The 14,380-nt window shown below is 38.3% G+C and overlaps 1 protein-coding gene across 7 annotated transcripts in view; it reads left to right on the top strand.

Moving 5' to 3' along the window:
• MME (membrane metalloendopeptidase) overlaps nucleotides 1–14,380 on the top strand; it is a 108,695-nt gene that overhangs the window by 61,745 nt on the left and 32,570 nt on the right. For all 7 annotated transcript variants that reach the window (XM_005675416.3, XM_018048650.1, XM_013965601.2 and 4 more), the window contains 4 exons: nucleotides 962–1,090; nucleotides 1,826–1,924; nucleotides 5,737–5,817; nucleotides 7,088–7,191. In XM_005675416.3, coding sequence (XP_005675473.1) covers nucleotides 962–1,090; nucleotides 1,826–1,924; nucleotides 5,737–5,817; nucleotides 7,088–7,191 — 413 coding nt within the window. The remainder of the gene's footprint in view (nucleotides 1–961; nucleotides 1,091–1,825; nucleotides 1,925–5,736; nucleotides 5,818–7,087; nucleotides 7,192–14,380) is intronic.

The raw sequence follows: 14,380 nt of genomic DNA, 5'->3' as shown, positions 1-14,380 counted from the left end.
TCTGTTGTCCTATGTCTACTTTGGCACCATGATTGAATAGCCCTGGAAGGAAGGGCATTTGGTTATTTGCGCAGTTCATGATAGAGTACTGGCTCGGTTTGGTGTTGTGTTCCAAGTAATTTCAGGGCTATCTACCTCAATTAATTTGATTTTTCTAGCACTCAGAGCACAGTAGACATACAAACAGATGGACTACATTGTGTGGACTACCCACTGAGAATACACCTACCTGGAGATACCCTTAAGACCTTTTATTAGGTTGTACCCATATTACTTAAACAATCATCATTTTGGTCCTAATATGAGAGGAGTGAGAAAGTCCTAATGTGAAAAAGGAGAAATTCTCACAAATGTATTGGTTGGTGTCATGGGAAGGGAATAATTCTGATTGATTGAAATTTTTAATTTTTTACCTTTAAAAGAAAATGTAGATATTTTAAAAACTAAAGAAGATAAAAGTTGTGTTTTGCTAAATTTTCCTTCCATAAATGTATCCCTTTATTGGTACTTAAATGTGTACACATGCAGTTCTAAGTACTGGAAGTTCAGCAAAAGCATTGAAAAACAGCAATGTGTTTTCTTGTATACCAGGTCTCTCCCAGGTTACATATATTGAATATTGTTTCATGTTTATGTTTATGCAGTGGCAACAGCATTATTTTGAGATTTGGCGGGGCAGAGTTTTTTTCCTAAAGTGGTCCAGAAGGATATTAACTTGCAGTAGCCAACAGTTCTTCTAGGACTTGCTACTGAAAATATACCTTATTTCCAGATCATATATAAGTAATAATTCTATTGGATTGCATTTTTCCCCATGCAAGGACATCCTGACGTGTGAGGAGATGCAATGGATATTGAAAGAATTTGAGACATAAGAGTAGAGTCCTGTGAAATGTGTGCTCTCGCCGCACTTCGGCTGTCTACCCCTGCTCAAACGCCATTTCCTTTCTCTCTCCCATAGGCTCTTTATGGCACAACATCAGAAACAGCAACTTGGAGACGCTGTGCAAACTATGTCAATGGGAATATGGAAAATGCCGTGGGAAGGCTCTATGTGGAAGCGGCATTTCCTGGAGATAGTAAACATGTGGTAATGTTTTCAGCACAGTACTCTTATCAGTTTGCGTCATTGGGCAGTCACAATAGTCCATGATTTTCCTAAAATTGTACTGATTGGCTGAGAACTTCTGAATTACCATTTGCCATTATTTCCCATTCCTCCCTCCCCCAAGGGTCTGCATATTTTTCTAACCCTAATATTGTTTAACCCAAAAGCAATTGTCCATTTTCCAGGAGCAGTGTATTCACAATACTTAGTCACATGTTCTTATAATATAGTCATTTATAGTCTCTTCTATTAGCAAAATTGACTAAGAATTAGTATTCTTTCTTAAAAAACCAGAAAGTAAATCAGAGTTCATTTGGAGTATAAGCCAAGTACTCTATTTTTTATTGTTACTGAAGTGAAGACAAAGGAACTTAAAGGCAAGGTGAAAGAATCTATTGAAATGCTACTTCATGCTTAACTAAACTATTAATAGTAATGACGGCTAGTATTTTATGTTAGTTCTTCTTTCTTGGTAATGGAAACCATACATTTTGAAGAAGAATTTTATTAATGTATACATTAAGATCTATTAAATCATTAGTGTTGATAATGGAAGTGCTGCTTTAAAAATATAATTATCCCTTTGTTTAGATCATTTATAAATTTATATTTATTAACATTATTAAATCAACACAGCTTATAATTCTATTTTTCTTAATTTTTATTACAAAAAATTATCTCATGGCTTACATTTGCTTTCTGTTCTTTTGGTTTAAGGTTGAGGATTTAATTGCCCAGATCCGGGAGGTTTTTATTCAGACTTTAGATGACCTAACTTGGATGGATGCTGAAACAAAAAAGAAAGCTGAGGAAAAGGTAAAGAGCAAAGCAGAGCTAATTACCAAAGAAAAATCCATAAGAAAAGATAAACTTTTAAGATATTTGAGGAAAATATGGTAATCAAGAATTGTATAAAATAAAACATACTCTTTCAAGATGTAACATTTACAGGAACAATTTTCATGGATGAAGCTTTTTTTCCTATGATTTTCATCTTTCATTATCTCTTTGCAACTAGCTCCTACTCTCCATGTTCATCTCAAAACTTTGAAAGAAAAAACTCCTTTTCTTTAAAAAACAAGTCTTCACAAACCAAGAAAATAAGAAAAATCTTGTGTGAATAAGAAAACATTAAAAGATATTATCGGTGGTTCATATTTTTCCTCCTTTTATGAAACATATTTAAAAGACTTCTACCAATATTCAACAATCTTTAATGCAAATTTCTAGCTAAAAATTTGTAAATGTGCTATTTTTTTTAAATATAACCTAGGGAAAATAATACCAAATTTCTATTAAGCCAAAGTGAGGTAGTACATTATTTGAATACTATAGATGTCCTACAGTTACAGAGATATTGATGGAGCTCTTTATAAACTATTCTTATTTACCCCCACTATTCACCTTTTATTGAGATTTTTAACATCTTGCATAGAGTAAGCAAAATGGAAATTCTAAGAAAATCTCACATTTAAATTTACTATGCCAGTGTCTTGATAACTATATAAAACTAGAAGGAATACGTCCAGTGAAAACTGCATGTGGTTTAAAAGCAGTATTCACATGCAACATGATTATTCCTGTGTAGTTAGAGTAGCAGGAAGACCAGACCATTCTCTAAAATTAACACAGAAAGAGTCCATAAATCTATTTATAATAAGAGAATCCAACTGAAGTCTAGTTTTCTTTCAGGATTAGATCACATAGAAGGATCATCTTCTTCAGTGGCCACAGAACCCTGGATGACTCAGATCTAGAATTTGGCACCCCAGTATAGCTATCTTTGCAGCACTCTGTCTAGCTCCTCAGAAGTTCAGGCTGGATTTGCTCCTTTCATGTTCTAGCTGTCATAACATGGTTCTTTTTGATGTAACCAATTAAGTTGTTCTAGATTTAATCATTTCCCAAGGTGATATAAAACTCTGGATATACAAGTGGCTTTGTGAAAGACTCCCATACTCAAAAAGTTTAGGCAACACTTCCTGAAGGAAGGCTTCCCTGATCCTACCCTTGATTAGGTTACATGCCTCTAGGGTATGATTTTATGGCATCATACACCACACTTGAGAGTTAATATTCATTTTATTGCCTACCATTGACCTTTACAATAAACTCTCCATGAGCAGAAATTTTTGCATTGTATCCTTAACCCCTTACAAAGTACCTGGTTTGTTGTAGACCCTAGAACACAAATTGAATGAATAAATAGGCAAACAAATTCATCCTCTTGGATACTTGCAATTACTTAATTGTAGACTCTAAGATGTCCTTCAGTGAAAGAGCCTGCTTCACGTTTCTGTCATAGTGCATGCATGCTGTCACTCAGACATGTCCAGCTCTTATCAACCCCATGGACTGTAGCCTGCCAGGCTCCTCTGTGGAATTTTCCAGGCAAGAATACTGGAGTGGGTTGCCATTTCCTTCTCCAGAGGATCTTTCCAACCCAAGGACTGAACCCATGTCTCCTGAGTCTTCTGCATCAGCAAGGCGGATTCTTTACCTACTGAACCACCTGGGAAGCGGTCACAGTATTTACCCCCAATATTTTACAATATATCCTTTCTTATGTAGTACCTCCCATTTCTGTAGATTATGTATCCCTTACAATACCTTTTGGGGAAACATCTAGGAAATAAAATACCACTGAGAGGGGAGTGATTTATTATGGGCTGACAGTATGGAAAGAAAATAGGCTGGGCCTATTAGATTAGCTGACACATCTGTCTGATCCACTGGGGAAATCCTAGACTCATGAAATCGATTTGTAACAAAACCGCATCCATTTGATGGCAAAACAAATAACTCAGAGATGCAAGCTTAATACCTCATGAAAAATGTAAATTAGTTAAATTATTTGAGAGCAATGTGGTATGATTGAATCAAATATCTTTGAGGAAAAGTGAGAGAAGTAAAAAAAAGAAATACCAAGTAGTAAGCAAGTGGGCTTCCCAGGTGGCGCTAGTGGTAAAGAACTCACCTGCCAGTGCAGGAGACATGAGAGACGCAGGTTTGATCCCTGGGTTGGAAAGATTCCATGGAGGAGGGCTTGGTAACCCACTCCAGTATTCTTGTCTGGAGAATCCCATGGACAGAGGAGCCTGGTGGGCTATGGTTCATAGTGTCACTCAGAATTGGGCACAATTGAAGTGACCAACCTAGATAGTATATTCAAAAGCAGAGACATTACTTTGCTGACTAAGGTCCGTCTAGTCAAGGCTATGGTTTTTCCAGTAGTCATGTATGGATGTGAGAGTTGGACTGTGAAGAAGGCTGAGCGCTAAGGAATTGATGCTTTTGAACTGTGGTGTTGAAGAAGACTCTTGAGAGTCCCTTGGACTGCAAGGAGATCCAACCAGTCCATTCTGAAGGAGATCAACCCTGGGATTTCTTTGGAAGGAATGATGCTAAAGCTGAAACTCCAGTACTTTGGCCACCTCATGCAAAGAGTTGACTCATTGGAAAAGACTCTGATGCTGGGAGGGATTGGGGGCAGGAGAAGAAGGGGACGACAGAGGATGAGATGGCTGGATAGCATCACTGACTTGATGGACGCGAGGTCTGAGTGAACTCCGGGATTTGGTGATGGACAGGGAGGCTTGGCGTGCTGCAATTCATGGGGTCACAAAGAGTCGGACACGACTGAGCGACTGAACTGAACTGAAGTGACTTAGCACCCACAAGCAAGCGGTAATGAAATAATTATAAGCAAACAATTTTAAGGATGGCCCATGTGATGCCAGTGGTAAAGAACTGGTCTGCCAATCTAGGAGACTTAAGAGACTCGGGTTTGATCCCTGGATTGGGAAGATTCCCTAGAGGAAGGCATAGCAACCCACTCCAGTATTCTTGCCTAAAGAATCCCATGGACAGAGGAGCCTGGAAGGCTACAGTCCATAGGGTCGCAAAGAGTCAGACACAACTGAAGCAACTTAGCATGCACATCCACAAACAATAGTAAGCAAGTGGTAAATATGAGATGGTATAACAAGGAAAACCCTGTTTTCTACTCATTTAACTAATATCATTCATTTAACTGTGGAAAGTTGGGTACACTAGCTCTGGAGATGGAAAGAGAACATCAAAACTCCAGGAACCAATATTCAAGAAGAATATTTAGCACTGAACCTGTAAGCCCACATCTGTTTTCTCAGCTGCATTGGTGAAGTGGAAAGATAAGCTACTAGAACAGGAGTTCTAAATATTATTTCCCCTATAGTAGTAGTCGTAGTAGTAGTTAAGTCGCTAAGTTGGGTCCAGCTCTTGCGACTCCATGGACTATAAGATTGAAGAAAAAAGCCTTACAGAGGAAAGTTGATAAGAGTAATACCTGTGTTTGTAATACCTTTGTTCCAATACCTATGGAACAAAGACTTGTCAGTTTTTCGTGTTAATTTTCTTGGGCAAGCTTCAGACTATGAGAATAGGGTATTAGAAGCCAAATTTCAGGACTCTTTTATTTTGAATTCCAGGAAGAAGCCATGGCAAAGATCTCTGTTTAAGTGTGGTCAAATACTCATTTTGTAAACAGTATGGATCAAGTTATTCAATTTCCAGTCAAGGGCATAATCGTAAAGTTTGCATTTAAAAGTTCATAATCATGCTCACATTCAATATTATAATTTTCATAGGCCTTAGCAATTAAAGAAAGAATTGGCTATCCTGATGACATTATTTCAAATGACGACAAACTGAATAATGAGTACCTTGAGGTAAGTCTTAAAAAGAGTCTGCACTGATGATGCCTGAGGCTGGGGGCAATGTTGTTTCTTGCTATGAGGGGGAGGGGTGGTGCAGAACGTATGTGGGCATACAACCAGAGCTCTTATTATATTAAGCCTTTAACGCTGAAGCCAGAACTATGTCTGTTTTAGTGTTAGCTTATTGTTTCATTGGCCTGGTCTATATTTGGTTTTCTTATTTTGCTTTCCATATAGTCCATTTTAAGAGTAGTAATAAAAACTTGTTGTTTTTTTTTTTAAGAGCATTAAAGCATAGATATTTAAGTGATAAACAGGCAGTATTCAGGCTTCTTATACATGCCTGAAAAGTCAAATCTTCAGATTTCTATCCAATTTCTAATTATTCCTCCACTGGATTAACCTGATCATGTCTTCTCTGTTTAGAAAAAAAAGCATCTATTATTTGAGAATGAGAAACTGTTTTATTCCCCTTGTGTAATGTAAATGATGAAACCAGAATTGATTGAAGTATGGCTTTCAGGGTCAGATAAGAGCTTATTGCTAACCTTGTAGTCTCCACGACTACTTGCCACCTTGGTGACAAGGTTGTCCTTGCCTAGATCCGGGGATGATGATTTCTAATCGTTTATTACCAGCCTAAATAGAGAGTTTGCAAGGCACATGCCCTCATTTCTTTTTCTATTGCAGAAAAGCTTGACTTTTTAAAAAATGAATTCACTGTAGCATATGAATCCTCGGGGCCCTTGCGGCAGGAGTCTAGTGGCTGAACACACAGCCTCACAGCTGAACTGTGTGGGTTCAGATCTCAGCTCTACCACACACTAACTGACTAAGAGCATCAACTCAAAGTCAGACTCCTAGGGTTCAAATCTCAACTTCATCACGAATGAACTTGGACAAGTGACTTGTCTGTGCCTCAGTTTCTTCAACCTTAAAATGGTGATAACAGCACATCTTCATAAAATTATTTTGAGGATTAGAAGCATAAGTGTTCTTATAACACAGTAAATAAGAATGCTGTTATCTGTCATGTAAGGATTGATATAGAAGGGCTTGTTTGACACTTAGTTTCGTTTGATTAATTAGAAAAGAATACACTGAAGGAATGATTCAGCCAGAGCAGCAGTGACTTGTATAGTTAATTAGAACTTGATTTTTCTTTGGCAAGTTTTAATGCTCTCTGCTAACTTTATTAAGTGCTAATCCCTTAATGCTATTTAGCAAAACTTTGGAGACACGTTTTTAATATTGTTTTCAAAATTCTTTTAAATTAATATAGTTGAGCTACCAGGAAGAAGAATACTTTGAGAATATAATTCAAAACTTGAGGTTTGGCCAAAATAGACAACTAAAGAAACTTCGAGAAAAGGTGGACAAGGATGAGTATGTATATTTCAATTTTCTAATATGTTCATTCAGAAGAGGGACTTTGTTGGATTAAGAAGCTGACTTAGAATAAACGTTAAAAGGTGGAATGTTCTTTTTCTATTGAGTACTTCTAAAAGCATCTAAGAATATAGGAGGATTTAATCAAAATATAAATTTTTTCCTTAAAGTGCCAGACTACCTTTGGTTTCTTCTCATATTATTGTCTGTCTCTTCTACTTTGTTTGTGGACAGAGCTCCCTAGAACACTTTAGTCTAAGCAGTCCTTAGCTCCTTCAAACCTTCTTTGAGTCTATTATTGTACTCAGAATTAGCATCTACCTTCAGCCCCACCTACCTTTCTATTGTTCAGCCATCCTGCAACTCCGTCCCCTACCTAGCTTGTCCACGTAACGCTTCTCTCAACCTTGTGAGAACCAAATCTGAGATCTCAAGATTCAGTTGCATTCATAGCTTTCAAATCATCTTAGTCTCTGCTTACTAGTGATGTTAGTACATGATAGTAATGATCAGCTTAATGTTTATTTTTCAGTTAAATGGGTATGTTTAAAGTATTTATCAACATAAGTGTTTATGCACTTAGATCCCCAGAACTATCTGCGTGGACTTTTCCCCACACAGCTCCAAGAGAATAGGAGATCATTCAGCACAGTGCTGGATACATAGGAGATTTTCAATTAAATTAGTGAGTGAGCAAGTGGAAAGTAAATATACTAACTTGATCTTTGTGGTAACTGACACAATACCATGCTGCTGCTAAGTCGCATCAGTCATGTCCGACTCTGTGCGACCCCATAGATGGCAGCCCACCAGGCTCCCCCGTCCCTGGGATTCTCCAGGCAAGAACACTGGAGTGGGTTGCCATTTCCTTCTCCAATGCATGAAAGTGAAAAGGGAAAGTGAAGTCACTCAGTTGTGTCCGACTCTTCGCGACCCCATGGACTGCAGCCTACCAGGCTCCTCCATCCATGGGATTTTCCAGGCAAGAGTACTGGAGTGGGGTGCCACTGCCTTCTCCAAATACCATGCTAGTGAAGTGTATGGTTCACTCCTGTATTCCTTTATTCTTTCACCAACATTTGTTAAGCAAATATTTTGGAATACTGAACAAGTCAAGGTGGAAACTGGAAAAATCAAAGGTGAACTTTGATTCAATTACATTATATTACAATAGTAGAGTGTAGGAAAGATGTGTTATAGTAAACTGCCTCCAGGAGGGAAATGTGCCAAGAAAAGGACAAAGTGCAGGACTATTTGATGACAGAGTGTTCTATTCTCAGTAAACCAAGTACAGGTTGGACAAAATTCCCGGTATGAAAATGCCAATACATTTCAATCCCTGCACAACATTTTGAACCCTGAAAAAGAGACCAATTTCTTTTACTGACCTCTGTGTTTACACTGGAACAAATGTTATGTTATCTGGTACTAAAAGTAGGGCAGCAAATGTCAGAGAATGTTTAGTGTCCCAGGTGGGAAAGAGAGAGATTGGGTACATATGGCTTCTATCATACTCAGTTGTCAAATCCTAGCTGTACAAATTGACAGAAAGTCATCAAAAAGAATACCCTATGGAAAAATTTATAATCAAGTCTGAATGTTTTTATTTCTTTACAAAATATAGTTACATACTATATAGTTACATGTAATAATTGTTAGCACTCTGTAAAATACCTGTATACAATTATCATCAAATATTCTTTCTGAAAAGAGCTAATATAAGCTGCATCCACCTGACATCAGAATATTTCTTCATAATTTAAAAAATCGTTGTTGAATTATTGCTTAATGTGTTCTTTGGAAGTTAATATAGTCTCAGTTCCATAATAATTTTGTAATGTAGTATGTAATTTTCGCTCATTTTCATCATATGTGTTGATCTTCTCTGAGTTCTTTTCTCTTTACCACAGATAATCAATAGCAAAGACTGTATCTAAGATTTAATGAGTGTTTTCTCAATAGCATGCACAGCTCAGTGGTACTTTTTGGATCCTTTCCGTGAGCCTCTGACAGTCAATGACAAGCGCAATATGCCTTTTAAGGTCTTCACTACCATATGAGGCTAGTTTTTCTTCCTTCCTCATCTTCTACCTGTATGCTGAGTACAAGGGTTCAACACTCTTGACTCCACTTTAGATTCACCTGGGGAGTATTTGAAATAGACTGATTCCCCAGCTCTCCTACCCGAGATTGTGATGTACATGCCTCTAGGTGGGGTCTCAGGTACTGGTATTCTTTTAAGTACCACACCCCCTTCTCAAGTCAGAATCTTTGCATTAATGTTAATTCCTTTTTATATTGAATCATACTTGCTCATATTCAATATTGTGAGATATTTTTACAAGATGAAACCTTTAATTTAGGAATTTTGATTTTTTAAAAAAAATTTAAATTTATATTGGACTCTACTTGATTTGCAATGCTGTGTTAATTTCAGGTGTACAGCAAAGTGATTCAGTTATACATATATCTATTCTTTTTTCAAATTCTTTTCCTATTTAGGTTATTGCAGAATAGTGAGTAAAGTTCCCTGTGCTATACTCTAGGCCTTTGTTGGTTATCTACCTTAAATATAGCAGTACGTATATGTCAATTCTAATCTCCCAGTTTATCCCCCTCCCCCTTTCCCTGTTGGTGACTATAAGTTTGCTTTCCTTTTTTTTAAAAAAATATATTTATTTATTTATTTGGCTGCACTGGGTCCTAGCCATGGCATGTGAGAGCTAGTTCCCTGATCAGGGTTGGAACCCAAGCCCCCTGCATTGGGAGCACAGTATGTTAGAAACTAGACTACCAGGGAAGTCCCGATACGAGTTTGTTTTCTATCCCTGGGTCAGAAAGACTCCCATGGAGAAGGGCATGGCACTTCACTCCAGTATTCTTGCCTGGAGGATCTCGTGGACAGAGGAGCCTGGTGGGTTACAGTCTGTGGGTCACAAAGAGTTGGACACGACTGAACAACTAACACACACACACGCGTACACACACACACGTACATACACATACATGCATGCACATACTCACGCACATACACACCCACACACATACCCCCACACACACACACGCACACAACACCTACCCACCCACACACACACGCACACACACGCACACACACACCCACACACACCCACACGCGCACACACACACACACACACACACACACAGGTTCATCATTCCAGAGCAATTTTCTATCATCTCTCAATTGCTGTGATGTTCACTACAAATCCTATCTTCAAAAATGTTTATATCCACCAGCTGCTCACTAGCTATTTTACTGGCATGAGGACATGTGGATCCATCTTACATCTCCATTGTCATGCCTTATTCGGACGTTTCTCATTGTTCACCAGAGTGATTACAATATTTTTCCTAATCTTCTCAATCATGTTGCAGTCAATCTTGAGCTAATTCTCCAGGCTACCACCTTGGAGAGCTTTTAGAAACACAGATTGAGTCATGTTGTTTTCTGATGAAAACCTTTCAATGTGTTTTGCCCATCTCAGGAAGCCTGTACAAAGCTCTGAAATCTCCCGCTCACACTCCAGAATCCCTTCAGAGTCACCCTACCCCACAGCATTGTCCCAAATCTCCAGCCATAGGAATTATTTTAAAATCACTGCTCCATCTCTTCCTCCTCCTTATCCCTTACCTTGGACCACTCTTTCTACCCTTGTTCATTTAACGAAAACCTACACTTAGTGTGATTCTTCTTGAGTGTTACCTCCTTACTCATGCATCCCTTACATTTTTCTCTTCACCTTGTGCTTGTATGATACCTTACACATATATTAGTCAGAGCGCCAGTATATTATGTTACATTTAGCTGGAATAGCCCTTGTTGAAAGAAAGCAGAGGTCATGTATTTGTGTCACCAGAGATTGAACTTTGATGAGTAGAATGTGGACCTTCCTTCAATGATGATAGAGTGAATGATTGATAAAATTGTCAATTTGTAACAGTGCTGATAAACTGAACTCAGCCACTAAAAAAAGTACTGATATATCCAAGCATTTCACCATCATCATTGGTGACTATGTCCAACATGATCTCTGTTTTCTCTGCTTAAGAATTCAAAAAATTGAGAAAGTCAGAAAGGTTGAGTGTGATATGCCTGTTAGTCATTTGGCTAAAAGAACCTCCTTCTGCCCATTCAAGCAGCTGGCAACTGCAAAGGACAAAGATTTAAATTTAAAAGGCTGTTGGTTCATGTGGTTTCTGAGTACCTAGCTTATGTTTCCAAAATTACCTCAAACATCATGTTCTCTGGAGACTTAATGACAGTTTGGAAATAATTTCAAGCACATCATGTTATCAAATAGTAATAATGTTAGATTGAAAATGTAATATCCATTGGCAAAATTACTTGGCGAAGTATCTGAAATAATTTACTTTCAGTAACATGATTATTCACTTAGACTCTATGGAACAAACATAAACCTCTAAAAAGAAACAATGTACTAGGACAAAATAAAGTGAATTCCTTAATTTTAGACTTGACATTATTTTGTTAGTTTCTCAAGACAGAATTTTCTGTAATATAATTTGGACAGGTAGTGCCAGCCTTGGTAAGTTATGACTGTTGAGCACGTGGAGTTGCATTTCATAAACTACAATGACTTATTTCACTGTTGCATCTTTCTTGCCATTGTACATCAAAATCAAAACAAGCTGACAGTAACAGCAGCCAACTCAATAAACATTTTGCCAAATAGCTACAGTGTGCAAAGTACTGTGCTACGCTGTAGAGGATATAGAGATGAGTAAGACTCAGAGCTAGCAATCTAATGGGAGAGGCAGGTATGTAACAATGAAAGCCGATGAAAGGCCGAGTTGGCTGTTGCGATTACAAGACAATAAGGTGCTAGGATAGCACTTTTTTAAAACCGCAATTAAACCTTTACTTATTAGTAAAACATTCTCTGGAAGGAACATGTCAGCATTTAAATTAACGTTGAGGTGAACTAGAGCAAAACAAACAAAATGATTGATTCATTTCTTCTCCTTTATTGCTTCTAGTCTGCTGTTTTTTCTAATCTGGACCAACTGAATGTTTGCTAGTCCCTGAGATAAGTGGTGCTACAGAGGTTGGCGGCCAACAGCTGTGGCTCTGTGTAGTTCCTCTTGAAAGACCAAGAGCACCAAAAAGACAGGGTGGCTGGTACCACTGTCGTTTTGCCCACTGCAGTGAGTTGCTACCCCCTTTTCAGTGTCTCAGTTCTGCTGGTTACTATCTGTAGCCTTTTAAAAGCCTTGAAGTTTTGGCATTTGTTAAATGAGCAGGTTGATTTAGACTGTATAGCATCTTTAAGGTTCTTTCCAGCATTGAAATATTAGGGCCCTTTCTGTGAAGTTTTGATAAGAGCCAAGATGTTTTAGTCCTTGGCTTTTCCACAAGTGACCCAAGAGAGAAAGACCATATTCTTGTAAGGTAGGGATGTACCTCACTTCTTTCTAAAGTATCTCTTCTGCTATTTCCCCTTCAGTGATGTTTTTAGACTCAGTTTTCTAATTAAGTCTTGTATCATTGAACTTGAATTTCAAAAGAATAGCTATAGAGGATTGCTGTGAAGAAATGAGATGGCCCAGAGGTGGAAAATTGGTAAGACTCATGCAGGGTGGGCATTTAGAGTGCTGGAGACTTGGGACACAAGTGACTCTCCATGGTGTGGATGTATGGGAAGATATGTAATGCAGATAGTTTGACTCATCAAGTACTAGTTAGTCAGAAAGACGAACAGACTAAACCTGGGCAAGTCACTCTGATTTCCTGTGGCAGTATCTGCCCTGATGTGCTCATGTTCTACACCTATTATGATAGATTAAAATATTAAGTTCCATCTATATAGATTCCCATTACGATAACAAACTGATTTTTCAACACATTTTTGGATTATAAGCAAAATATATCTTATCAGTAAAAAAAAAAAGCATTTTAATTAGCACCCAGGGAATGTTTGTTTCAGAGGGGAAAGAAGAGATAGAGAAGGAAGGCTAATAAGTTAAAGGTTTAAACTGAAGAGCTTTGCAAAAGAAGTCTAGAACTTGATACCAGTGTGCCCTCTTGAGGGGACAATGCCCAGATAGTGCGTGGCTTCTGGTTGTCATGACCCTCCACAGTCTGCATGGCAGCAGTGCCTCACCTAGGCTTACCACCCATCACCCTTCCAGGATGAAAAGCCTTGGGGCTTGAAGGACTCATTGGTATCCCAAGACCTATATGTGTGTGCATGCCTTTCATGTTCTCAATATTGTGCTAAACCCTAGGGATGCTTTAAGATCAAAGCATAAGATAAATACGTGGGAATGGGACTCCTTGGAACTTAAAAGCTTCTGCCCAGCAAAAAAAAAAAAAAATTTAAAGGTAACCTAAGAAATGGGAGAAAATATTTGCCAATCACATGTCTGGTAAGGGATTAATCTCCAATATATATAAGGCACTCCTATAATTCAATAGCAGAAAAAAAAATCCTAATAACCAATTTAAAATGACCCATGAACAGAGGAGCCTGTACAGTCCATTGGATCATTAAGAGTCAGACACGACTTAGCAACTGAGCAAGCACACAAGGATTTGGATAGACATTTCTCCAAAGATGTACAAAGGGCCACCAGATAGATGGAAAGATACTCAGCATCACTAACCATCATGCATGTGTGCTAAGTCACTTTAGCCATGTGTGACTCTGTGACCCGATGGACCATAGCCTACCAGGCTCCTCTGTTCATGGAATTCTCCAGGCAAGAATACTGGAGTGGGTTGGTGTGCCCTCGTCCAAGGGATCTTCCCAACCATCAGAGGGCCAGACCTGCATCTCTTGTGTCTACCTGCCACTAGTGCTACCTAGGAAGCCCCACCGATCATCAAGGAAATGCAAATCGAAACCCTAGTGAGATATCACATCACTCCCGTCAGGATGACATATTGTTAAAAAATAAATAAATAAAAAGACAAGTATTGGCAAAGATGTGGAGAAATTGGAACACAATTGGTGGGAATGCAAAAGGGTGCCAAAGTTATGGAAAACAACATAGACATTCCTTAAAATGTTAGAAATAGGCCTGCATAAGACCCAGTAATTCTGGGCCTATAGCCAAACTGATTGAACTCAGGATCTCAGAGACATTAGCAGTTCCGTGTTCATAGCAGTTCCATTCACAATTGCTCAGATGTGGAGGCAACCTCTTT

This window comes from Capra hircus, chromosome 1, assembly GCF_001704415.2.
Source record: "Capra hircus breed San Clemente chromosome 1, ASM170441v1, whole genome shotgun sequence".
NCBI classification, from domain to species: Eukaryota; Metazoa; Chordata; class Mammalia; order Artiodactyla; family Bovidae; genus Capra; species Capra hircus.
This window is presented reverse-complemented; position numbering and strand designations above follow the sequence as displayed.